Consider the following 26,164-nt stretch of genomic DNA (forward strand, 5'->3'; position numbering starts at 1 on the left):
GCCGGTGTAGTCTTGCAACAGAAGCGCGCGTCTGCCAGTCAACGAGTCGGCTATTCAGTCAGATAGTCAATCATTCAGTCAGTGCCGGTTCTACGCTTCGAAACGTTTTCTCTCTGTCTGTTTATACTCGCCTAGAGTTCTTCAATGGTTGCTATCTGATGTGTTTTGCTGGCAACCGACGATGATTCTTTGTCCGTAAGTGAAAACGAGAAACAGAACAGCGCACGAAAACGAAAACTTCCTGGATCTCTGGTGTTGTTACGATTTTGTGTTCCATCGTCTTTTAAGACGCCGAAACGTTGCACGAGACATTTTATAATCGCTGGCCACACAAATGCTTGGCATCGAAGGAAAATGTGTCACTAAGAACACGGCCAGTGAATTAATGAATTTCTTACGTGATGATTTTCTTACGTTCACACAATTCGTTGATTGTTGGTGATGATTGTGCTGGTTCGCTAATATAAACGCCTCCACGTCGTCGTGGTTAAAAAAAGAGGAGGAGGAGGGAGCTTCTCTGGCAGATTGAAACGTTCATCCTTAAAGCATCTCTCGCTTCACCGTGCCTTCCTTCCCCTTCAGTTTGGTCCACGTAGTCACGTAAATATATAAAACGAGCGAAACGAACACACATGCATGCCCCGAAACCGCGTCCTGTGCGCACGTGTATGCACGTGCACGAAGAATACGAGCGTGTTATAGCCGCGGCGTGGTACACGGCTCTGATTATTAACGAGTTATTACCGCGATACTAATTAAGTTTAATCGCAAGGCCGCCGTTCGTTAAAGTTAATTGCACGATCGACCACGGCCCACGTCGTTAACTACGCCGTCCCTGCTCGCTGCGTAGTCGTGCTTTTATAGAAATTACGTGGACTCAATCTTGCTTGGTAGGACGCGTGAAAATCCTTCATCATCGCGTAGCGGTTTCATTTTTTCTCTCTATTGGGTTAAGTTGGTATCGAGTCGAGACCGTTTAAATTCGCGTTTAAAATTGCACGGGAATTCTTCCGTGATACGATACGATCCGTAGTCTCCGTGTAAACATGTTGCAAAGAGTTGCGTTGCGTGAATTGCAATTGCACCAGTACGTGTCACGAAGCTCGTATTTCTCGCAGTTTCGAACCAACACAGTAGCCGCGCACATCGTTGGCTTCGTATGTGTGAGCTATCGGTCGGCAAACACGTTTCGATCTAATCCACGGCGATGAGCTCCTCCAGTTCTCGGTCTTTTTCATCGATATCGGAACGATCGTGACCGTCTCGCTTGAATGGTTCGTCCGTTAATTTGTTTGCCACCCCCCACCCCACCGTTTCTCAGTCGTGTTATGTCGCCTACGGTTTCTTCAAATCCCTGCTCATTGATCCCGCTCTGATTAGACTCGTAATTTAAGCTCTTAACGGTACGCTCGTCTTTTTTTTTAGACCAGTGATTAATCTATAAATTCGATTGTTTGAACCTGGATCGATGGTCGTCTGGGTAAGATTTTTTATGATCTTCGATTCCGCTAGATATTTGATACAGTTTATTTTCTTGCCGAACGTTTAATCTTGTGTTTTCGGCTAATTCGTTAGAGATTCAAAATTTTTATAATTCCTTAAATCCGTGTTTATTTAAGTAAAAATATATTTAAATCTCGATTATTTGAATCATTAAGAATCTGCCACTATTGCACGAGTTTTCCAAAATTCTTTTGCAATTTATACGAGACAATTTTTTAACAAAAAATATCTTTTACGTTATTTCCTTAATATCTATAACTATTAAATTTGATCGAATCGTCGTATCTTTAATGATTCATTAACGATCGAGCCAATATACCAGCCATTCAGAAGCCACATTGACTACCTCCATTAATTGAAGATTAGAGACATCGATAATGCTACAAACATTATCTTTAAAATATGCCTTGTAATCCACGATTACTTACGCTATTTTTTTTTTGTTTTGCAATAATCAAACGTTCGCAACAGCGTATAATAAATCATATGTCAATATGTAAAAACATCGATCCTCGGATCGAACCTGTTTTATAAAGATTTTGCATAACGTTTATAATTAGAGCTATCGAGTAACTTTTTTTCAAGGAATTGAACATTAATATCATGTATTCGGAAACGAAATTTATAGAAAGTAAATTCAATCAGTTTCGTTTCGCATTACTGAAAATTCTCCACGCGAGAATTGATTGTAATTTTAATAAATAAATTAAAAAAAAAAAAAGTTTAGTTTCGAAGAGGTTTACTTATCGGATGATCCAACGATTTTCGTTCCCCAACGCGATTAGTTGAGTCGAGTTCCGTTTCCCTTTGGTTTTATGCTAATGTTAGTTGGCTTCACGCACATGTCATGATGGATCCTAGACGGAATTTGTTAAAGTTCGTAGGCCGTTCGTTGCGACACGCAGGCACACGCGTCGTACATTGCGTGCGACGCGTGTGATCAATAAATCGGGCTGTGCAGCACGCACACGAACGCACCTTCGTGTGTACACACATGATGTGCACACTGTTGCAGCTACGGTTCTAAAACGCATAGCCCAGACGTAACAGCGTTCCTTTTCCATGCGACTCGACGACAATGTATCAAAAGCAGCCAGGTCAGAATATTCGTATGGCGTGGAAAATTTTCCTCAACGACGCGACGCAACGTTTACTATCGCCACAACTGCGTTATATTCCTCGAGATTTTGTTATTATTACATGTGTCGTTGCTAAGAATCCGTTGACGTAGGAATTTCGTTTTTGCAAATATTTTGCGACGAAATTGATATTCTATTCCGAAATATCAGTTTAATGCCACCTTCTCTTTTTTAGCCGTTTTTATTTTTTACATTTGATATTAAATATTGGCGCGTTGATCTTCCGTCAAGATTTTCTATTAAATTTTTGAAATTATATTCTGACAGTATCGCATATAATCTTTCTTCTCTTAGATTTCTGTATTTTATTTTTCATACTTGATAATACGGCCTCCTGTATATCACATAGTATTGTAAATGTCATGAGCTCGGTTTTTAAAATAGGACTTCGTACAATTCTGCGATTAATATTCTACTGTCTAATGTCTACTATTTAATATCCTTCCTTCTTGTATGTTTCATGTTTGATAATATATTCTGTAGGTATGAAATATTGGCGCGTCAAACTCATTTGGCAAAGATTTTGCACGATGCTTTTTAATTAAAGTTTTCGATTAAAGTTTCGAAACAAGGCTTTTCATTAAAGTTTCCGACGAACAGCGTATAACTGAAATTTCGTGTCACGAAGGGAACGACGATTTTAGCTACAACAATTGTTTTTACTAGACGAATTTTTTTCAGCGTTAGTAAAACGTTATTCACTTTCTTCTTGGCCTATCATCTTATAACAGGCTTCCCGTCGTGTTTTTGATAAATTCGATACGAAACTTCCTGGACGCACGGGATGTAGGATACGTAACAAATGTACGCTCATACATTATCTCAACGAGTAATTTTTCATTCATATTGTTTCACTAAAATCTTTCCCCAAACGAACATCTCTATACTAATCATTACCTCATAATAAACTTTAACTTTATTAACCATTTACCAGTACATTTGAACGCTACTGACGACTGACGGTATTTTGTATTTCATTATATTTATATTCTCAATAATGTTTATTGAACAAAACTTGAAATATTTATAAAGTAATAGTACGCATATATAATAATATAGACGTATTTCATAAAAATAACAAATATGACGAACGCTATCGTGCCGCTTTGTTTCTCTTCACAATCGATTAGGCAAGCGCTATCGTGCTGTTTGGGATCTTTCGACCGTGTTTTTTCAAAGACCCTTGGGACTCAAACGGTTAAGACTCTTAAAGATCCATCCTAAGTAGACAGAACACAGAAAGAAAGATTTGGCTAATCTAACTTTACAAACGTTTCTAAATTTTTTAATTCTTCGATATATTTTTATCCACAATTTGCGATGAATATACAAGATCGATTATCTCTCACTAGAAATGGAAATTCTATAAAGAACTGGGAATTTTAATCACTTATATGTTTTTAGATTTTTTAAATGTCTTTGTTTCTCTTTTACCGGCGATTTACGATGAATTTGCAAGCTTGATTAACGCCACGTCTCCCATTAGAAACGGAAATCCCACGAGTCCGTGTCTTTCCACATGGCGGCCGATGGTTATTTGATCGATACGAGCCCTCGTCTCTTCGCTTTTCACCGTGAGCATTGCGACCCTTTTATTAATGACCGACTCACACGCATCTCGATAAGCTGCGATAGGCACGAGTATATACTCACGAGTCACGAGCCTCGCGTTTGAGAACGTTTCACGCACACGAAGGTCGTATCTTTTTCGGACGATTTATTGAGTATTCTCCCACTGCGTGCTTCCCTTTGTTCAATTTACAATCCGATCAGTCGTATTCGTCACAACAATACGAAGAAAAGAAAAGTAAAATTAAAGAAAGAATTTTGTTTGGTTGTTTTCAAATATTTGTTTATCGCATTTGATTATCGATCATCGAATTCCCCAATAATAATTCTCGTAATCTGTTCGCTATGTTATCATGTTTCACGAAACAAAGAATTACTTGGTAAATAGGAATGACGCGTTTCGTAAAGTTTACACGAGGGAAACGCCGCTAAAAAATTTCAGACGATAGTATAAATCTTTCTTGCGAACCACGTTGTTTCGATAAAACGTAAACGCGTTGATCCGTCGTGATCGAACGTTAATCATAAATTTTTATCGTTCGCACGGTGTTAGATAGGAATCGTCATGTGCGATGTTCTCGGTTGCATAGTCACAAGTTCGCACGTATGAATGCACTGCTTGTGTAATATTTAAAGCAGAAGATGTACATAGTATTTACATAATGAATTTCTCGAAAGGCCGATTAATCAATTTCACTTTTTGTTAATTTCTTAATTCCATTACCCAAGTGCAGGATTGTTGTTCGATTCTCAAGGAACAAATTATTTCTATAAAGTTCATTTATCGAAAGAATATAATATACGTAAGCGATAGTAAATTCTAAGGTGAATTTAAAAAAAGCTTTTGTGACATCATCTCATTTCGATACTTCTCAATTTATGGAGTTGATCAATGTAATTTTTGAAGAAATCATATACGACGTAGTACACAAACCGGTTGCCACAATCTTTGGACACGTTTTCTTAATTTAACTGAAAATTACTTCGGACACGTCACAACCACTTCGAATATCGTGGCAATCAATTTATAAATCACTCTGAATATTATACACTTTTTTTTGCGAACTTTTCAATCTCGTACTACTGCAAAGCATTCAGTATCGATAATCAAGATAAGAAAAGATTTGGAATAGAAAATCGAGGAAATATTGGCATATAGTACGTATAGGTCGCAAAGCACAATAAAAACAGTGGAAATTAACCGAATTATGGAAGCGTCACGTCTGCTAATGATTTATGCGCGACAATGTGACGGTAATTGGTAGCGTGCACGCAGCGAGCGACGCGCGGCCTGTCCACCGATTAATTAATGAATTGACGGGCACGAGATTGCGGCCGCAAAATGATGTACATACATTCGTCACTGGGAGATGGTCAATTGTCGATGTTGGAGCGCAAATTTCGTCGTTTGTCACCGTTCGTCGTCATTTGTCCAGATTTGTTTCTGTTTTCTGAGGTTGAGAAGTCTTCTTCTGTACGATCGTAATGGATCTTGGATCGCGTGGGAATCGATGCAAAAGAGAAGTTTCTTTCCTAAACCCCCTTTTGATATAAAAGCAACAGCAGGAAGTGTATTTTCGAACCGATACATCCGGTCGATCGAACGATGCGTTTTATTCGATGATGCTCGTGAACGATATTGAAAAAAAAAAGAAAAAAAAGAACGTTCGGGGTAAAACAGAGGCTAATAAATAGAGGCGATCGTGCGATGATCGAATGACGCAATAAAAAGATAATTACTGGAAAATAGAAGCCAATAATGGGCAGGTATAAAATTTTACAAGCGAACGAGCGTTTCGTCGATGTTCGCCAGTGCCTCTGTCCTCTATGGTTTCCTCTCTCTATAGCTATTGTTACTGTGGTTCAGACAAAAAAATATTTCTTTTCTTCGTCGTAGCTTCGTTCTAGTTGGTTGGAAGTATACGTTTTTCGGGGTAGTCGTAAAATCGACCGGTTTCGAAAGTAATCTTCGTAATTCCAGTATACGTGTCTAGCTTTGACTGGGAACAGTAATACATAGTTTGCCCGTAGAGTCTGCTTCGTTTTTCTGTCCCGGTACTGGTATCTCGACCCACGAATTGTTTTAGAACGAATGGGGAGCGACGAACCGCATTGAGATAACAGAAATTAAGGGTTCTAGGGAACATAGTTACGTACCTGCGTCGGAAAACGTACGCACGTATACAACGAAATATTCCGCTTCTAGCCACGTACGTACCTGCTGAGAGGCCTCGAGGGGCCTCCAAGGAACGTAGCAGCTGGCCCGATAATTGCGCCGGCGATATTATTAATGGTTCCAAAGATTTGCTTCGGCCCGGAACCCAGGTAGAGGAGCGAGTGTGCGCTGTGCGCTATGCGCCATGCGCTGTGCGCTGTGCGCTATGCGCTGTGCGCACACCTTAATCCTCTACCACGTGAAAAAGTACAGGATGTAACCGTGCACAATGATACTCCCTTGGCTCAGACTAGGGACACGTACAAATAGGATTCCTCTTTTCTTAGCATCTTTGTTATGTGCTTTGAATTTCTGGTTTTCGTTTGAATCGTTTACGGACGATGACAATAGTGGAGATATTTTTTGAGCGATAGGATTTTGACGATAGGACTTTTAGGATTTCGTTTCAAGATTTTTTAATTGTAGCATTTTATTTTACGATCTTTCGACTTTACTATTTTTCTTTAGGTTTTTCGAATTCTAAGATTCTGTTTTTTTTTTCTTAGTAAAATTCTTTGTGAATTCATGTAGGGGTTATTTCAGCTATATTCTTTTAGTTTCTCAGAATAACTGTGGAAAGTTTACTGACAAAGGAAGAACTGTCCCATCTTGTCCCATCTTGTCCCATCTTGTCGAAGTTAAAATGATTTTCTATAAAATAATAACATCCAGTTTCCTAATGATACGCGCAAAGTATTAGGTATAGGAATTCAATAATTTCTCATAAACGATATGACAAATTATAGACTATATATTATAATCTGTAAACAATCAAAGATATGTTTTTTTTTTTTTTATTTATTTGTTGAAATTACAATCAATTTTCGCGTTGAGAATTTTCAGTAATTTTTCTGGCGTGGCGCAGTGACATGGCTGTTTATTTACAATAAGTTAATAATGATTCTTCTTTAAAGATATGTAGTATTCTAAGATATATGGATAGACGCAAAATGAGGCGTCGTTTGAATTCTAAATTGGAGATTTCTAGATAATATTTCTTTAATTTACAGTGTTATTGATGCTGAATAATAATTGAAGAAAGAAATAAAACAAAAATTATATTCAGCAAGATTATTCACTTTAAATATCGAATAATTAAAAGCATGAAATATTTCATTTTACTGAGAACCTCTAGAAATCTTCTACAGAAATTCCTGCAAATGTCCAGAACCTATAGGTTTAACCAGACGAGGGAAAAGAAATTCTCGTTGGTCTGTTTTCTAAGAAGGGCCAGGATGTAAGGGTCTACGAGAGTGTTTATTTTCGGGCACAAATGGAATGCTTGCCCGGGAGCTGCACACTTTTCTTATGATTTTGTGAAAAACTTCACGTTCTCGATGCGTTTCATCTGGTAATCGGAGTATGCCATACGTAGAGCTTCTTCTTCTCCTCTTCATTCATGTTACTCTGGATATTTTCTCGTTTGCCACTCTCGCATGGTCTGTGTTCTGTTCATTTCGAGGACTTTCGATGAATAGAGCTCCATGTAATACGAGCTAAGCAGCGTTATGGGTTTTCCTTCGACTCCGTACCACGTGCATCCGCAAAAGTATGCACGCGGCACACCCACCGCGTGAAAATCCTGTTTTCACTTTCATTTAACCGACAAAAACTTTCACCGATCGATTCCTGCCACCAGCGTAGGAAACGACACGCCACGAAATAAAATCAAGGACGTTCGACGAACGTTTCATTCATCGTACGTCCCGTTTCCTCGTCCTCCGGGCGGATATTCCTTTTTAATATTTAAGTTGTGACGTCAGATCTTCCGAGCTCTCGAAGAAAATCGCGCATTCTTACTGTTCGCTCGCGAATACATTTCAATATTTAGGAACGCGATGCCTTTCGACTGCAAACATTCCTGCCATGCTACTTTGCACAACGCTACTTTGAATATTCTCCGAAGTAGGAACCTCGCCCATGATGTATGCTAATTCTTTACATCGTATAATAAGGGTGATTTCAGGAAGAAAACTTCTCGATTGTCAGATTATAATCATTCGCCTAAAAGGTCCTTCCTATTTGGATATATTCTGTATTTTATAATCGTGTTATAAATATATACATGTATCTTATATATATATTTATTATATATAGTGGCTGCAACAAAGATATTTGCACACACCTTTGTTTTCCAATGAAACGCTGCCTCTTGTTCAAGTTTGGCATTTTATTTTCATAATTATAGAGATATCTATCACAAAAAATACGAAATTTAATATACGTACATTTAATTAATTATTATAAAAATGCAATATTATGGCAACAATATATATATATATATTATAGTCCCAATAAGGTTGAAACGATTTATTTCCGTAGGCCGAACACAGCATTTCGTTATCAGGGGCAATTTTCTCGCCTAATACAATGCAGATAAGAAACCGGCAACTATCTGTTTCCTTATCGTGATGCATACACGATTTCTCATATTTTTCCACAATTAGTCTTCCCGTCGATAGAACGAAATCGATTTAACTTTATACCTAGCTACGAAGATAAAGCCTACAAATACACCTGGATACCCAACCCACCGATAGGATCTTCAATTACTTTGTTCTGCCAGGTCTGAGGAATTGCAAAATCTGTAATCTTATACATATCCTGGGTAAATCTTCGTGAAAAATTTCAGTATGAAAATTCCATTCTCCATCGAAGCCTCGGCAGCCAAGAAACTGTCGAGCAAAACCTGTAGAACACGAAGCCTTAACAAAACTTCGATCACTTTTTACTATCTCCTCGATGAACACAAATCATTCGCTTTTCTTGCTTCTGGATCTTGTACTTTTTCCTATCCGTCCTTGAGATCTCTCACGACAGCATCATAACGGTTTTTGATCTGTCGCGATCGATAGAGATGTCGAACGCGATTGACGTAGCGGATGAATCTAAACGCTGATCATAATAGTAGTCACGACTAGTGGCGAGTAGGTTGGCCACGGAAAGCGGAGGAGGAAGAGGTATCCTTTCTGAAGAGAGTGGAAGGATCGAGAGTGTACGCCACACCTCAAATTCGCGGCATTCCTGCTACGCGTAGCCAATCTCTCGACTCGTCTTGAGATCCATCAAACTTCGTCTGTGTGGGTTTGTGTGCGCACGAGTGTGTTCCTTCCATCTCTAGGATCGATCTATCGTCGGGCACGTGCGTGCATTTCCTGCTCGTGAATAAATATTGCGACCACGTTATCTACTCTGGTCGGTCGTTACCTCGCTGCCACGCTTTTTCTCACCGCGGAAAAATCGCTCGTGCGGCTAATAATCGACAACGATTACGTTTTACGAGCAGATTACGCTGTAGAGAAACGGATAGACTGTCGTAGGAATGACCGGCTAAATCGCGATTTAGTTCACTGCTTGGCAGCATATATGTAGTCTCGCGACAACAATTTTTCGCCTACGAAAATTGCTTTCTAGCAGGAAAATCTGTATGCTTCTAAATATTGACTGCTGAAAGCTATCACCGGTGAATTTCGTTTTAATATCTATATTAATATCTATATATGAATTTTGTGCATATCTACGCCTTCACAATAAATCCATAAATATTCGCAGTTATTTGTAATAGCAAGGATATTGCGTATGTATTATCTTTTGACTATGATCAATTATTCGATACGAGGACTTCACGTCTTCTCCTTCTGTCTTGTTTTCGTAAAATTAAAAATGGAAATGTTAAGGTTATACGAAAAATAGCTTTGGATGTTAGAGGAATAAACGATTATGGGGGAATTGGCTAACCGACGAAATTAGCCAGTCACTTGGCCTTGAGAATCGGACTAAGTGCGATAAATTAGTCATGCGTAGCGAATAAAAAGAATTTTTCGAATATAAACACATTTGATGGTCGATACATAGACTCGCGATGAATAAATCGTCCCTGCGTCATAGTGTGCCAGGTAATCGATCGGGGTTTTAACTTCTAACTTTATCTGCGTACTTCGTTAATCGTTTGATAAACGATCACACGTACGATATCAGGTGGGGGAAATGTAATTATTTTTGTCGCGATGGATTTCGTAGATATCGACGTTTGCTTGCTGATGTTGAGTTTATTATTTCGATAAAATTGCATTCATTCCTGGCAGTACGTTCTAGAATTAAATATTCGGATTGTGTTGAAATCTTTTTACGACTACAGTAAAAATAAGTAAAATACGGTAAAAGGATAGATAGGGATTTTGTTTGGTGTTTTAATAGCATAAAACGTACAAGGCCAGAGAATTGTGTTATGTAAAAAGAATAAGCTTATAGAAGTAATTTTAATGATATGTAAGCAAAATGTTATTTATATTTTTTAATTCCAAAATATCCCGTTTCGAAGTAACGTATACATTTATAACTTTACCTGTGCCAATCAGAGATCGATTGTTCGTATAAATTTCCTGATATTTACTCTGCCAAACAATAAACGACGTGTACGGTATTAACGATTATTTAGATAAAGCATTATCAGTCCTGCGAATTATCGTTCAAAAAAAAAAAAAAAATGCATTCGTCAGCCGAGTTAAACAGATTGTCATTCGTCATTTCAATTACACGTAAAAAGATCTCGCTCGTATATCGTCTTTGAGTCAATCATGTTACCGATCTTGATAAAAAAAAAAATTATCGTTAAACATTCGAAAATACACAACACGTCATAAAAAAGAAAAACAGGCGGATTGTTCGATGTAATTGCATTGCGTCAACGAATCATCACTCGTCTGGAATGAAAAATCGTCGTAGATGCGTTCGACGCAACGCGTAATCGATCTTTACTACCGATCTCCCGTATCTGTCCCCGCTCATTGCCCCTCCGCGCCACGCAAATCCCGCGGTTTCGCGATAAAAACGCAATATTCTGTAGCCGACTGGCAGATAACGCGTTCCATATTGCAGGGAGCCGACGAGATAACAGCGCTCGCGTTATTTACGTACACGCACGGAGCATTGTGCTGCATCACCAGCTTTTTCTATGCCGATCGTGCCTCTTCTTCTCTCTATGATCGTCATATTTTTTTTTGTCTTTGTACATGTACGTAAAACCAATAGTAACACGTCTATATTCAATCTTCCTTTATTTCGAGGAAAAAATATATACATATAAAGTGGTTTGTGAAAGTGTTCAAACGCTATTTCACAGAAGATTTATATCGGTATATCGGTATATTGTAAAACATTCCAAATTTCACTAGCAATATAATAAGACACAACTGTGATTAACTATTGTAAGAGAAATATTGAAAGTTATTGTCTGAGAATGAATATTTTGAATTAGAGTATTTTGGTTACTAATAATCATTATATATGAGCAAAAGTTTTTTCATTAGTGCTAATCGTTATCGATGACGGGAATTTTACTTTGGCTGCGAATAGCCATTATCGATGGCGGAAATCTAATTTTGGTTACGAGTAACCATTATTGACGACTCGAATTTTATGTTGATCACCGCTAACTATTATCGATGGCAAAACTATTTTTTGGTTATATTTGACTACTGACAGTCGTTGTTAACATTACTTATAATCAGTCTATATTTATTGACACAAAAACATGGATTGTGAAACTTATGCATATTTTGTTGAGCAAAAAAAGATAAAAGACGGTATGAAAATATATGAAACAAAGAATAAAATAAAAGATATTGTGCAAAATTTTGTATGCGTTTGTATTAATTAATTAGCGCTTGTATTGCTATGCTAATTGTCAGTAATGTAAAATGACAATTCGCAAATCGAATGTAATCAGATAAAATGTTCATAGTCGATATCAGTTATCGGTAGCCAAAATAAAATTCGGACTATTGATAATGGTTACTAGTAATCAAAATTCAATTTTTGTGATCTAGAATAATTATTCTTAAACAAAATAAAATACCCATCATCGCTAATGATTATTTGTAATGAAAAAAATTTTTAATTTTTTATTATGATTATTCGTAATCAGAACAAGTAAAGCTTAATATTTTTTTAACATTCTATTCTTTGAGAAGCTTCTTTAAGATTTACTGTAATTGTCCTTCTTTCCTTAAGTAAAAATGAATTTATATTCAATGAGATTTTTCCACAAAATGTTTGAAATATCTGTTATTCTGGATCCTTGGATTATATCGGTGAAATTTGAAACGGTTCTGCAAATGTATATACACGTTACAAGATATTTACTACAAACAGTAAAATTAGTCTACGTCACAAATAGCTACCTTAAACATATAATCAATGTTAAGTATGGTTACATTGAATACTAGGTCTTATTAATATAATATAGTTATATAATATAGTTATGTAATACCGTTATAATATTAGTTAGTTGACTTTAAATATTTTTGTTACCTTTGCAAAAGATGTATTTGCATTAAATATCTTGTAGCTCATATATACATTTTCAGATTTCTTTCAAATTTTTCCAATATGATTACGACAGTTGTCTCATCGCAGTGTTAATAAATATCAGAATATTTCGTATAGCGCAGATAATAAATTCACGAGAGGTTTCTATAAGTGTTCGGTTACTTCCGTGAGTCACTGTATCTATTTTGTGATTGTTTCGTTTGGAATTTTGTGTTTCATTTATCTTTGACGAGTTTCGTTCGTCATGTTGGTGTTCCAAGAACTAAATAACCATCAAACGTTAACTTTGTAGAGAAAAGAGATAGAAATATGGTCAATTTGAACGACGAAGACGCACAGACCTTTCGGTACGAAGATCTCATTAACGCGTCGATTGCTAAATGCTTCCTACTTGGATGGTTCGAAATCCACGATCGCTGCGAGAACACGCTTGGTTATCAAAGGGTCGTCAACCTGGCGTTTCGTAGAGAACGATCAAAGAAATACCTGTAAATACGACACAGTCAGGTAGATATAGTCTGAACCGCCGCGACTCTTTGAGTGGATGGAAGTCTGCTGATAAGTATGATCACGCAATCTCTAATTTGCGGCGCGAGTGTGGAAAAGTCCACGGTGAACAGGAAATTAGAAAAACACGCGTATGATTAACTTTTTAACGCTCGCTTGTCTGTCTCATTGCGTTATTCATTGATTTTCGTGAATCGAAATTGTATTTTACATGGAAGATGTCGCTTTGCTATATGTATATACTAAATATTAATACACAAAGCGGAATGATCTGTCTCTTTATTTTGGTAAAAAAAGCTTCGGTTTCTTTATAGCGGTAAAAATATTTCGTATACCTTGTATATACATTGACAATATAGAAAATGTATTACTATATTTACAAGGTATGAATTTATGTATAAAGGCTTGCACATTCTTGGATGAAAAATTTGAAATTGAATGCGATATGATTTACGTTATACTCCATCTTTTGCTTTTTTTTCTTTATCTTGATAAAGGTATTTCGTACACTATTGTGAACGTAGAAAACATTGTTACAATTTTTACAAGAAGGCGTAAGAAATCTCAGTCGGTTCGTGCTCGGATATAAAATTGAAAAGAAATCTGACCGTTAAAAGGTTAAGGACCACTACGTGTTAAATTTCTCCCCTCCGATATCTTCGAATTAAGCGTAATTACCAAGCAGAACGACATAGCTTCGCTCTCGAAAAGAGAAGTCTAATATATTCGTCGCGTTTCCAAACTGACAGGCGAAAGTAATTTTGCGACGCAAAATGCTTGTACATGTAGAAAGTACAAGGTTCGCCAGGAGAAGAAAGTGTCATCGAGCTGGCTAAATGGCGGGTTTCGGTTCGTGTACGCGCCAGTTTGAACATTAACCGAGTAGTACACGCCCCGTGTTCCAGGCGTCGCGTCGCCATGGAGTCCGGCGCGTGGTGAAAGTCATTTTGGTTGGCGATGGGCTGATTATTATGCTATCCGAGCAATCGTCATTCAATTATTACACCCAGTGACCCTCGTCTTCGTTCGGCGTAATTACGTTGCACGCGTGAAATATTGCCGCCCGCCTACTGCGTTGCGCGAAATTCAACGCATATGCAAATCATCGACGTTCAACACTTTTTCAAATTCAATTTACGTTCACGCGCTCGTCGTGTTAATGGGAGTGGTGCACTTCTGTTGTCCACCTTGAGTTAGGAAAGGTAGTATCATTGGTAATTGCGTGTTATTGTTCTCTTTGAAGATTAACAGAGAAAAGTTGCAATACCGCGAGTTGTTTACGCGAACGATCGTGTCTGACCGGTGACAAGAATTATCTACTGCCGCCGCATATTTCTTATCTTGCGCTCCGTCGATTAAATTTAGGTAAGTGCAAGAAAACTTTGTATCTTAAGTTTGTTATCTGTTGTCTTCTTTCTTCTTTTTGTCTTTTCACCGATTTGTATTGCTTTGAAACCGTTCGTTGGGACCGGGAAGGGATACTTGTTTTTTTTATCTTTTTGGGAAAAATAACACACGTATATGTGACTATGGCAAACTGAATCTATTTGTCAAACGAATTCGTGTACTCAAGAACGTGCATTTTGAATATATTATATCTTTTGGTGGCATATTTAAGCTGAAGAATGATCAAGCGACACATATGGGTTTGTTATCTTCCAAGCAATTAATTTCGAAATTAATTGTACTAGTTCAAATATGGTAAAAATTATATATCGATACAAATGGAGATATCTTTTCAGATGCCTGTGTTAATAATTATATTACATCAATCATATTACAATCATATTACAGTACGACATCCGAATATCGAACATTACTTAACGGTATTTAATTTTGAATCTATTATATATATATTTGAAAGAAATGGATAATTAAAAAGATTCAATTTGACTTTTGAAATTGTATAAGTGATCGAAGCTGATACCGTTTTTAAGGATTAGTAAATGTCTTATAACATATTTCAAATATTCGAAAAGGAATAACACAAAAAATACTTGAGAAGGAAAAAAGGATATTCCATAAACAGTAACGCGATAAGGTTTATTGACTTGCAATTACACTGCATCACATTAAATCGACTGCATATGCAAATGATCCAAAGGTGTTGCAAACAGTTTGCAATTTCACATCGCATTTGCATACGTTAACGCAGGAACAATACGTGTCTAGAAGTTTTTCAATTTAAAAATCGTAACTTGTCGGCGGCATAAAACAAGATGAGATTTTTAATTGCATCCTCGTCGCATATAATCAAGATCACCAAAGGAATAGGATAATAACGTAGAAGAGATATTCTTCCTTTATCGATGAATGAAAAAAGATTCCCGGAAACTCGCGAGGGAGGAGGCGTGCTCTCGTGCGTGGCAACGAGAAATGTAATAAAGTATTGAAAAAGTACTGTGCGTGGTCGTGGCGAGTAATGCGATAGGCGTTGTTGACTCGCGATTATAAACGCGTTGCGCCGCACTGCAATGAGCTTTACGATCGCCCCGTGGAATAATAAAACGAACCGCGGTTTCGAGGAAGTTACGCGCCCGACGTCCTTGATTCGGTTCGGCGAAATTTTTTTCTCTCCGCGAATAAAATATTTAAACGTTGTATCTTTTGATTTATCGCCCGCGCGTATCGCGTCTTGTCCGTGCAAACACTTTAGATAAAAAAGAGAAGAAATAAACCAAACGAGAAATAAAGAGACAAAAAGTCGTCGCGGTGTATAACAACGACTGTGCGCAACGGTGGTGGAAGTTTAACGCTTCGTATTGACATGTTTTAATTCGATGGTAATGCTGTTTTTCTTTGAAAGATATTTCACTAGATTTTCATTATCGGATATTTTATTTTCATTTGTTTATTCTATATTTCAGAATGTTTTTTTACATATGGAAAAAAAAAGAATCTTTTATGTACTTTAATTTAAAATGTAGGAATTAAAAATTTCTACAAATAAGTTAAATAGCGTCACTAATGAAATGATAGGTGAGTAAGTATGAGTGATCATTATCACCTAATGACAAAATCCGCAATCACTTAGTTGCCAATTCAATAAATACTCATCTATTACTACTGTTGTATTTCTATAGATGTGTGTTTCTACCTCCAGCAAAACCATCACTCTGTGCCTGGAACGTTTCAAACCGTCACAGAGCGTGAATTATTTATGATTCGTTCGATCGATAATTATGATTATGATTCGTTTCTTCTAATTAAAACAGGCAACGGTCTGGATCCGGTAATCGCGGATGTATCGTAAAAAGATCGAAGTATTCCAGCCGCGGGCGCTAAGTAACGACCGCTAATGATGCCGAGTTTCAAGTCTCTGCCTGTCGAGACGGGTTCAGTCGGTCGATCTCGTGTCAGTAGCTTCATAAATCAATTGCCGCGTCAAACGTATGCAGATCGACGTGTTTTTACGTCAAAATAAGTCTCCTTTTGTCTGTGTGCATTCTGAATTACAAAATGATCCTGCCACTCGGCTAGGTTTGGCTCCAATTCTCGAACTTCGATCGATCGAAGACGAGTAATTAACGTGTTCGTTTGGAGTCCGCGAATCGAACATCTGGGCCCTTAATTATCTCATTCAATATTTACCGCGTCGGAAACGCGGCGGAATTTTCAGTAAAGCCGCACGAGGCTTTTACACCGTTTGCAGAATCGTGTAACAGCGGGAAGCGAGGAGGGAACGGCTTAAGCGCCAACACCAGACGAACCCGATCGATCGGTTGAAATGTATTCAGGGACGCGCGATTCATTCATACGATATAATGGAATATGTTGGATGACGCACACGTGGAACGCAGCGCGCGATTTTGCACGCGCGAAACATCTGATCCAAAGACATCGAGTGTTTTGAAATGGACGATGAAGATGAAAATTTCAATACTCGTGCGCAGTTCGTAAACGTTCGTACGAAGAAGCCTGAGAATCGTTTCTGATTTAAAGGTGTTAATTGAGATGGTCGAAGCAGTTTCTTCAAATAACATCAGCGAGGATTTCGAATTTTCCATTACTGCTCGTGGTGAATATGTGACTTATATCGTTCGTATGTTACGCGTAATTTTATCTTATCGAGCGTTTTAGGTAGATGTTGGAAATGAAAATTTCGATACTCACCGCATTATTGATAATAATGCATTCTAGAAACACAACATTGTAGAATCGGTATTATACGAAATGATGTATGGAAATTAAGTATTCCTAAAAAAACAACTTTAGCTATTGGATATAATTCTTCTGCAATTTTGCTGCTAAATTTACAAAAGTTGTATAATATCATGAATATTTTATTAAAGAAATCGAAATGTACTAAGTCGAAATTAAAGATGCTGAAATTTATCGCTTCGCTCGTGAAAACGAACATGAACAGAGTTGCATCATTGATAATAATGCATTCTAGAAATACAGTATTGTAGAATCGGTATTATGAAAAATGATGTATGGAAATTAAGTATTCCTAAAAAAAACAACTTTAGCTATTGGATATAATTCTTCTGCAATGTAAATACTGATAAATTTATAAAAGTTGTATAATATCATGAATATTTTATTAAAGAAATCGAAATGTACTAAGTCGAAATTAAAGATGCTGGAATTTATCGCTTCGCTCATGAAAACAAACATGAACAGAGTCGGTTTGTTTAAAGAGGTAATTGAAGTGATTGAACAAGCTCCTTCAAATAAGACTAATCGGTATTTCCTTTGTAATTTTCCATCGTATTACTCATAGTACATCATTTGCATCGGTTTTATGTTACATTTAATTCTAAGAAATTTTCTTCCATTCGTTTTGTACGAAACCTCGTTAGCTTACTCTTTTAAAAATATCTCGGCAAGTGTAACCCGCGTAGTTATTAATAGCATATAATACTATGCGGTATAGATACCAGTGGGACTATATCGTACGAAAGTTTAGTGTATCAACACGCGTTGCATGATCTAGAGTAATGTGGTGTGTTGTTGTGTATTAATTTCGAGTTTTTTCTCAACATTCAAAACAGAAGCAACGCGCAACAAATGAATGCTTAGTATCGAACTAAAAACTATATAGATACTACTTTAACATAACGAAATATTTTTAATTATTATAAATCATACAAAATCAATACAAATTAGAATGTTATTAGAATCTGGACCTTTGCCATTGATTCTCGACTTAATATTGGTCTCAGCCTCGACAATTTTTCTCATACTTAGAACATTTTCTACGGGTAGGAAAACACGAGTCGTCGAACATTATTTAAGGAACGTATCAAGATTGAACGTTTCCACTGGTAAATTCCAACTACGTTACATTCACGTTATTTCTACTAATATGCTATGACAATTGCAATTTTTATATTTTCATTACAGTCCTCTCGAACGAATTATAAAATTCCAACACACCTTATAGGTCGATCAGTTGATTTGCTTAAATAGTTTCGAATCCGTGCTCGGGGTGGCAATCTGCTCGTAGGAAAATGCGTATTTAATATGAATATCGTAATTGAGATAACGCAGAGCTCGCGTACTCCACGCCTCGTAACGCTTTCTAGGTATGTGCTTGCGAAATCCTCCTCTGGTCATTATGTTAGTTTCATAATGCGCGAGTGCTCGAAGGCGTATGTACTTACGTTTTTGATTCCTGTCGCGTTGCTTACTTATCGTTTGCAGCCTGAATTGCATCGGTCTCGTTTTTTCTTTTTCTTTTTTTCCTTTTCACATTTATTTCCAGATTCAACCGCGCGTACACGCCTCTGAAATCCGCCTCGAGAAACGGAATTCTAACCGAGGGGCTATTAGCGGATAAAAATTACGCGAATACCGCGCTGTACGATTCTGCGTGTTCCCAATCGTTTAGAAAGTATTTCAACCGGGTCGTATATTTTATTTGATTTCCTGAAACCGTTGCAGCCACAGATCGAGCTTTGATTTCTTTGTGATCCTCGTAATTCGTATCTTCGCATGTTTCTGATCAGCGCTGGCACACTTGCTACACGCTTCTGTAATTTAAAAGAGATCGGCGTCGGACTCGAGAAATACATACAATTCGACTGCTTGGACTGTTTATAGAGCGTTAATCTTACGGTGATACGAGTAATCGAATCTCTATCAGTGAAATCTCGTCCTTTTTTTTTTTTTGCAATTAAAGGTGGAAAAGTAATTATAGAGTCTGGTCGTTTGGTTGTTCCATTATGTCGGTCGATACCTGGCACATATCTCGGCCGTTTTCTAATATTTGTCGAGCCTGTTATAAAGTAAATTCACGGAATCGTAAATATCACCGATAGTCGTGTTATCGTTTTGCGATATTACAGCGGTCTCAATTTTCTTTTACCTTTGTTATTAATATTCTATTCGAAGAGGTTGTTCGTTGATACGTTGGATATCAGTCATTTACCCGGATAATGGGAAATCGTTAACTTCGTAAAAAGGGGAGTTCGATTATAACGTTTCTATATTTACAAAATCAATACAAATTTGATACTCAACTATTATTTCTTTTTATTTATTTATTTATTTATTTTTTTACTTAATCTCGTCTTCGTTCTTATTATTTATTTTTCATACCTTCGTAAATTTATTCCCGATAATCATCTAAAGGTTTTAAGGTTATATATAATTTTGACTGACAACAGGGGAGATTTCAGGAGAAATCTGTATACGCCTGTCGGATCGACTGTTTGTTACTGGACCGATAAATTATTCGGTGGTGGAAAATCGCGATGGTATCAGCTCAGTTGAAGAGACGCATCGTGATACAATGTACAAAAGAATTGACAAGCCTCGAATGCGTGCAAAGCGTATGCGACACGTTGACGTGTCGAAAGGAACCGGATACGATGCTCTCGAATACTTTTGCCGTCCATTCATTCTGTCAGACAGATGCAGGAGTATCCACTTATCGTTTCGATCGACAAAGAGAAGAGCCTGATAAAACGAGAGAAAAAGCAACGATTCTCCGTGCAAAAAAAAGGAACGCGCCAAATTGATCTGCAAGTACAACGTTTGAGACAACGAAAGTAACCTTTCAATGATATTCTGCTGATAATACATCGTACTATAGGGACGTATGACAAAGAACAGTTTCTCAAAGCTGACCAGCATAATATTGTACGTGCATTGGGAAAATTACGATTAGTCACTGCTTGTTCAGTAATGGAATTATGCTTTATCGTTCCTTCATTGGTCATTCTGAATAAAATGCAACTGGAGCTTTGGAACCGATCTTACGATGATTTGTTGTTATTTCTTCTTATGCTCGATTATATATGCTCGATAGCTAGTCTATAATTCCTTCATGTATATACTAACTTCGTTCATAGAACCTGGACTGACTGAATATTAATAATCTTCTCGAATCGAGGCACTGCGTTTTCTCAAGTGTGCGAGGAATAAATAAACGAGCGAAATTGTTGCTCGATTAATTTATCCTCTTGTTCGTAGCTGCTCCGACTAATTTTATATTGAATTACGTTAACCAGAGTTTCGTTTCATGTATTTTGTAGAATTGGAGAGATCGAGGCGGCTAAATAGGCGGAGGTGGAGGAAAGAAACACCAAAAACAGCGATAGCGGAGGTGAAAGGGCATGATAAGCAAGAACACGAGTGTTTCGCGAGAATCAGATGATCTGGTAGACTATAATCAAGCGTTTAGCATCCAAAGGACGAGGGAGTACCGACAGATGTGTTGTCGCGTTTCTCGACAACGAATATCGGAATGACGCGTCGATCAAGTCGTGGCTGGGCAGAGGGCGCAAGGACTTCATTAAACGGGAAAAAGTAATACACGTCGTGTTTGGAGCTTGTTGGAGAAGTCTTGGAGTGGAAGAAGGAAGATCGTCGAACTTATCAAATACAAGATTAAGGTACATCATTTTTCAATTTCTATGTTTCCTCTCTTCTAAAATAGAGAGAAACCAGTAAGATTTAGCAAATACATTTGTAGACACTCGGAATAATTAGAGGTTCTTTATTATGAATGATCATTATTGCATCAGGCAAGAGAATAGAAGCGTAAAAGTGTCTTATAGGAATCATAGATTATGTTAGTTGTGTGATATTGTGATAGAGATTAACTTTAAAGACAATCGCAGATACAACAAGTGGATATAAAAATCAATGTGACGCGGGAAACGATCCTTTGATCGTTTCAACTAGTGTAGAAAGGCGACACAATTTTGGGTAGAAATATCCTGTTATAAATTCCTTTTGCAAACTCGCATCACTTCTGTGACGGTTTTTTAATAGAAATTTAATCTTTAATGGTCTTCAGTCGCCATCTCGTTTCAAACGATAGTTCGGAAAGTAGTATTTAAAGCGAAAGAAATGGAAATTTCCCAGCGAGCTAGATTTAATATACAAAATGAATCTTGTGGCATTTATCGATCGATATTCAAAAAATGGCTGATAGAGCGCGTCACATGGCAAGGATCAAGCATTCACAATAGACGCCGCATTGTTTTCAGAAGCGACCGTGGGTTTATTGTCTCGTCACTTCGCAGCAACAGCGACGGATAACGTCCTCCCGTCCCTATCACGATGTCGTTACTATGAGATCCTTCGTGGCGTTATACCTGACTTTTCCTTACATCAGACAGCTTCCAGAAGAACACCATTCGAATACTTCGACGTTTTCTATTAGTAATAAATCTTACATCTTGTTCGTCGTGCGTAAAAAGAAGATCACAAACAAAACGAAACAAAACAGAAGAGAAAGTTCGGATCGGTCAAAGAAGAAATTAAACAAACAAAGAAAAATTGAAGAACCATAGAATGGGACGAGGCTACCAAAGAATTTAATACAAGGACGTTTCTTGAAGAAAATCAAACTTAACAAAAGGAAGAAAACCAGAAGACAACAGTGATCTCGTTTAACCTCGAGTGGAGATCACTAAATCGCAGAATCGCTCGCGTTTGATTAACGTAATTGCACAAGGACAGCCGACGACTGTCCCTGTGGGTGGTGTGTGGAAGAAGCAGAAGGGCGTCGATAAAGAATAGAGGGGTGCGTGGTGAAACGCGACGAGAGGGTGAAGTGAAGGTGTCCTCGTGGGGTGCCAGAGTGAGCACGATAGCACCTCTGGTGCCCTCGGCCGTGGGTCCCGAGGGGACGGACGCCATGGCGGCCTCTTCGTCCTCGTCGAGCGGCGAGCAACAGTACTCACTCAGGTGGAACGACTTCCACTCGAGCATCCTCAGTTCATTTCGTCATCTGAGGGACGAGGAGGATTTCGTGGATGTGACCCTGGCATGCGACAGTAGCAGCTTCACCGCGCACAAGGTCGTCCTCTCTGCGTGCAGTCCTTACTTCCGGCGGCTCCTCAAGGTCAGTGTTTCTCTCTTCAAATTTTCCTTTCTTTTTTTCTTCTTTCTGTTACAGACAAACTTCGTTACTTGACAAACCATTTATCTTCAGATTTTTTAATTTTCGTATTATAAGTTACATTGAAAGAAGTCTTATAAGACCGATTGAAATTGCTTTCGTTGTTAACGCAATCATTGATATTTAAATACTACGTATATGCAGAAGTATGCAGTAAATGGCAAAATATATTATTGCTATGTTTTTATAGTTTCTAGCTAGTAATTCATCATTCGCTTGTAAACTTTGTTTCATTTGTAAATTCACATACCGTTATTACAAATCGATCAAAGTGTCCAGTTACTTATGAACGGCGGCGTATTTCGATAGGAATATTTCAAATGACAAGGTAAATGTACGATGCTGGAGTATTTTTAGGGAGGAGCGTCATTTTTCAATTTAGAATGAAATCGGCCGGACGCAATTTTGACGTGCAAAATATCGCGCGCCGTTAATTAAAACATCGCGCTGTTAAATTACCGCGCGAATGCCATTTCCTTCGTACAATTTTATCGACGAGCGTATATCCTATCTCTCTTTCTCTTCGATTCAAACAAAAGTGAAATCGATCGTTCTCCAACGTGAAAACGTTAGACTGGCTAATTGTACATATTGCGAAAAAGGGACGTTCTCGGTGGAATTCGACGAACATGTTACGTTTCGATATCCTGATTTTAGTAAATTACCGCGAAGCGAAACCACTTTCGAGGAAAAAATTCGTTGGCGATTTGCCGTGCGTGGAAACAATCGTATGATTGTATTTTAATTTGCTTGAATAATATTTGATATTCTTCCGTGATATATTATATTCACGGCTAAAATAAACCAACGTGGAAGTTGCGAGGATATATTTTCGAATAATATTTTCAACGTTAAGGTGGGGAAAACACATTCCACTCTTTATGTGGGCGTTTCCAGGCAAATTATCGACGGTAGGAAGGGAAAGGGCTTTTTTTCCAACGAGGGAAGTAGATAGAGGGTAGATAGGACGCCGATTTCTTTGGTCACCACAATTTCTTCTAAAGTCACATAAATTGTCAGTCACATAAATTGCGTGTACAACACTGTTGCATGAATTAGAACCGCACCGTGTTATTTTCTTAATCAACGTAAGTCTAATTGCGATCGTTTCCATTGTCGTGCCTATAAAAAAAAAAAAAAAAATACAACTAGTAACAAGTTCAACATCCGTTCGATGAACGTTGATGGACGAACTTTAAATATGCTTAGTTTTCAACCTCTCAATTATTAGGAATTTCCTTGGAATTACTCGAGGAATCGAGGATGAAGAGGCCAATTTACACTGTGCCACGTTCTCGTGCGCATAATGCAGTCGATGCAAGTATAAAATTCGGACGAGCCATCCCCCGTGCAATTTTCGAGGCCGGAAGAGAGTAATTACGGGCCCGTGGCGGCGGAGGAAGAATCCAGGAAGAACATCCGGTTGGATTTACATAATAACGCGGCGTCAAAGTGGACCGGCGTCGGGGAGATCGAAACGTTCTAGCTGGCCAAACGACTATCGATCACGTGGTTGTGTCGTCGCGATGTCGTCGACGACGGCCATCTCCCCGAGAACCTGTTTCCTCGAATTTTACCCTTACCTCTCGTCGCTTCCTCTTCGAGGAACTTTCTTCTATAAATCGTCCATCTGAGTGAGGCGTCCCGGTCTAGGGGATGAAGAAAGGCGTATAAAAGTTGGAAATTTAATCGGTCGTACTTGATATGCAAATTATTTTATGGAGTACGGTATTTTAATTTCTTCGTGGGAGTACGAGGTTTAACGCGAAGGGGAACAAATTTTAAGAGACTGGATACGTGTGGATATCTGAAGAATTTCAAGTAACGTTGGGTATTTATGCGTAATAGGCTTGGATGAATTCTTTCTCCGTGGTATAAGTTTAGTAGCTTACATAACTGTCACGATATGGTTGAATTTCAATAATTTTGTTTTGTCCTGCTGCTATCTATCGATAAATTCGTATATTAAAACACGTACATCTAGATAATTTCAAAACCCGTTGGACATTGCACGAGTAATTGAAATCCAAGACAGCGAAGAATCTTTATTTACTTTTCATAGTGAAAACGAAGAACAATTGTGAATAAATGCCGATATTAGTGTCAATATGAACTACATACAGCTAAAAGATATCGAAAGGAGGGTTAAGAAGCAGAACGATTATTCCACGCTCCAAAGCTCAGCTACTAAGAAATTGACATCGAGGAGAGGCCAGTCGACTTTCTAATTGACGCGTACCGCTAATTGATTTTAAGTGTCAGCCACGGTACTACTTGCTCTCGAGTCCCGTCGAGTTAATAACGCGACAATTCGTCCTCGCGTTTGCGTCACTACGTCATATAGACTACAGATGAGAGAGTATAGTGTAACAGCGTCGCCTCGTTTAAATATAAGTCACGCGGACGATGTAATAAAAAGCATGCATTGCGTGGCCACGAAGGTGGAGTCTTTTGTACTCATTAATATCCTCACTATTATACTTTCACTGGCGTCCTAGTGGCGCTGGAACGTTTGTTTAATGTTCGTCGACACGTCCGCGTCGCGTTTATTATTACCCTGTTTGCTATGTGAAATTGCAAGACAAAAAAGCTTGAAGGAGAAAAAAAAAGTTGGGAGGGATAAATTATCGTCGGTACAATTAGCCAGGATTAATCGTATCAGTGAACTAACGTTAGCATTGGTCCAGCGTACGTATTTTCTCTCGAATATTTTCGCATATACTCGATATCACGCGCGTGACGTAACGATAACGAGACTGCCTGAAACACCTGACAGCCGTGTGTGTTTTGATTTATGCGTTAGTGCACACTGGTGCAACGATTTACGACAGCCCGTTCATTTGACTATCGGCCGGCAGTCGATGACGAATCACTGAGTTATCGACTACGTCCGCAATGATATTTGCCAAAATACGATCGCCGTTCTCTATGTTACGCGGTCCCCATGCTATCCATAATAAATTTCTACCTGTCCCGGGTCGATAATATATTGGACTTGGCCAGTGACCTGTCTGGATTAGCCTGGGATTCGTGGAAAAGGAATTCCATCGATGGAAGTTACTTGGTTGCTTCTACGGAAATAAATATGCCGCGGATATCTCCAATTATGCACGTCTCTAGGTTTCGAATTGTTAGCACTTTAAATTTTTTAATTCTTAGATTTCAATTTCGAAACATTGGAATATTCAAATCTGGAAATTTTTTATTTCCGCATTTCCAGAGCTTTGAATTTATATATTTTTAAATTATCAAAGTTTTGAATGTTTTAACATTCGATTCTGTTTTTAAATTTCAGCATTTGCGCGAATAGATTCTCCCTTTTATTATTTACCACAAAATTTATCTTCTTTACAGCTATTTATACATATACATTAGAATATTTCTTCGTTTTCGAAGATTGTATGTGTTCTCCTGCTTCTTCCATCTTTCCACTCCTGCGTATCTTCTCTTTCGCATTATCAGCAATCGCAAGTTCGGCTATGTTGTAAGTTATAACGATGATCGTCAGTGTAGATAATTGCGATGCAGGAGCCACGTCCG

At 38.0% G+C, this 26,164-nt stretch overlaps 1 protein-coding gene across 9 annotated transcripts in view; it reads left to right on the forward strand.

Annotated features, from left to right (window-relative positions):
* Window positions 1-26,164, forward strand: part of LOC100740805 (protein abrupt) — a 66,154-nt gene that overhangs the window by 1,142 nt on the left and 38,848 nt on the right. For 4 of the 9 annotated variants that reach the window (XR_002947868.2, XM_033324448.1, XM_012393346.3 and 1 more), the window contains exons 2-4: window positions 20,748-21,107; window positions 21,708-22,567; window positions 25,602-25,754. Coding sequence is in view for 8 of the 9 variants with exons in the window: in XM_033324448.1 (XP_033180339.1) it covers window positions 22,361-22,567; window positions 25,602-25,754 (360 nt within the window). In the remaining variant the exon portion in view is untranslated. The other 5 variants (XM_033324446.1, XM_033324447.1, XM_033324450.1 and 2 more) reach the window with 5 other exon arrangements.

The sequence above is a fragment of the Bombus impatiens genome, unplaced genomic scaffold (assembly GCF_000188095.3).
Source record: "Bombus impatiens unplaced genomic scaffold, BIMP_2.2 scf_2645, whole genome shotgun sequence".
NCBI classification, from domain to species: Eukaryota; Metazoa; Arthropoda; class Insecta; order Hymenoptera; family Apidae; genus Bombus; species Bombus impatiens.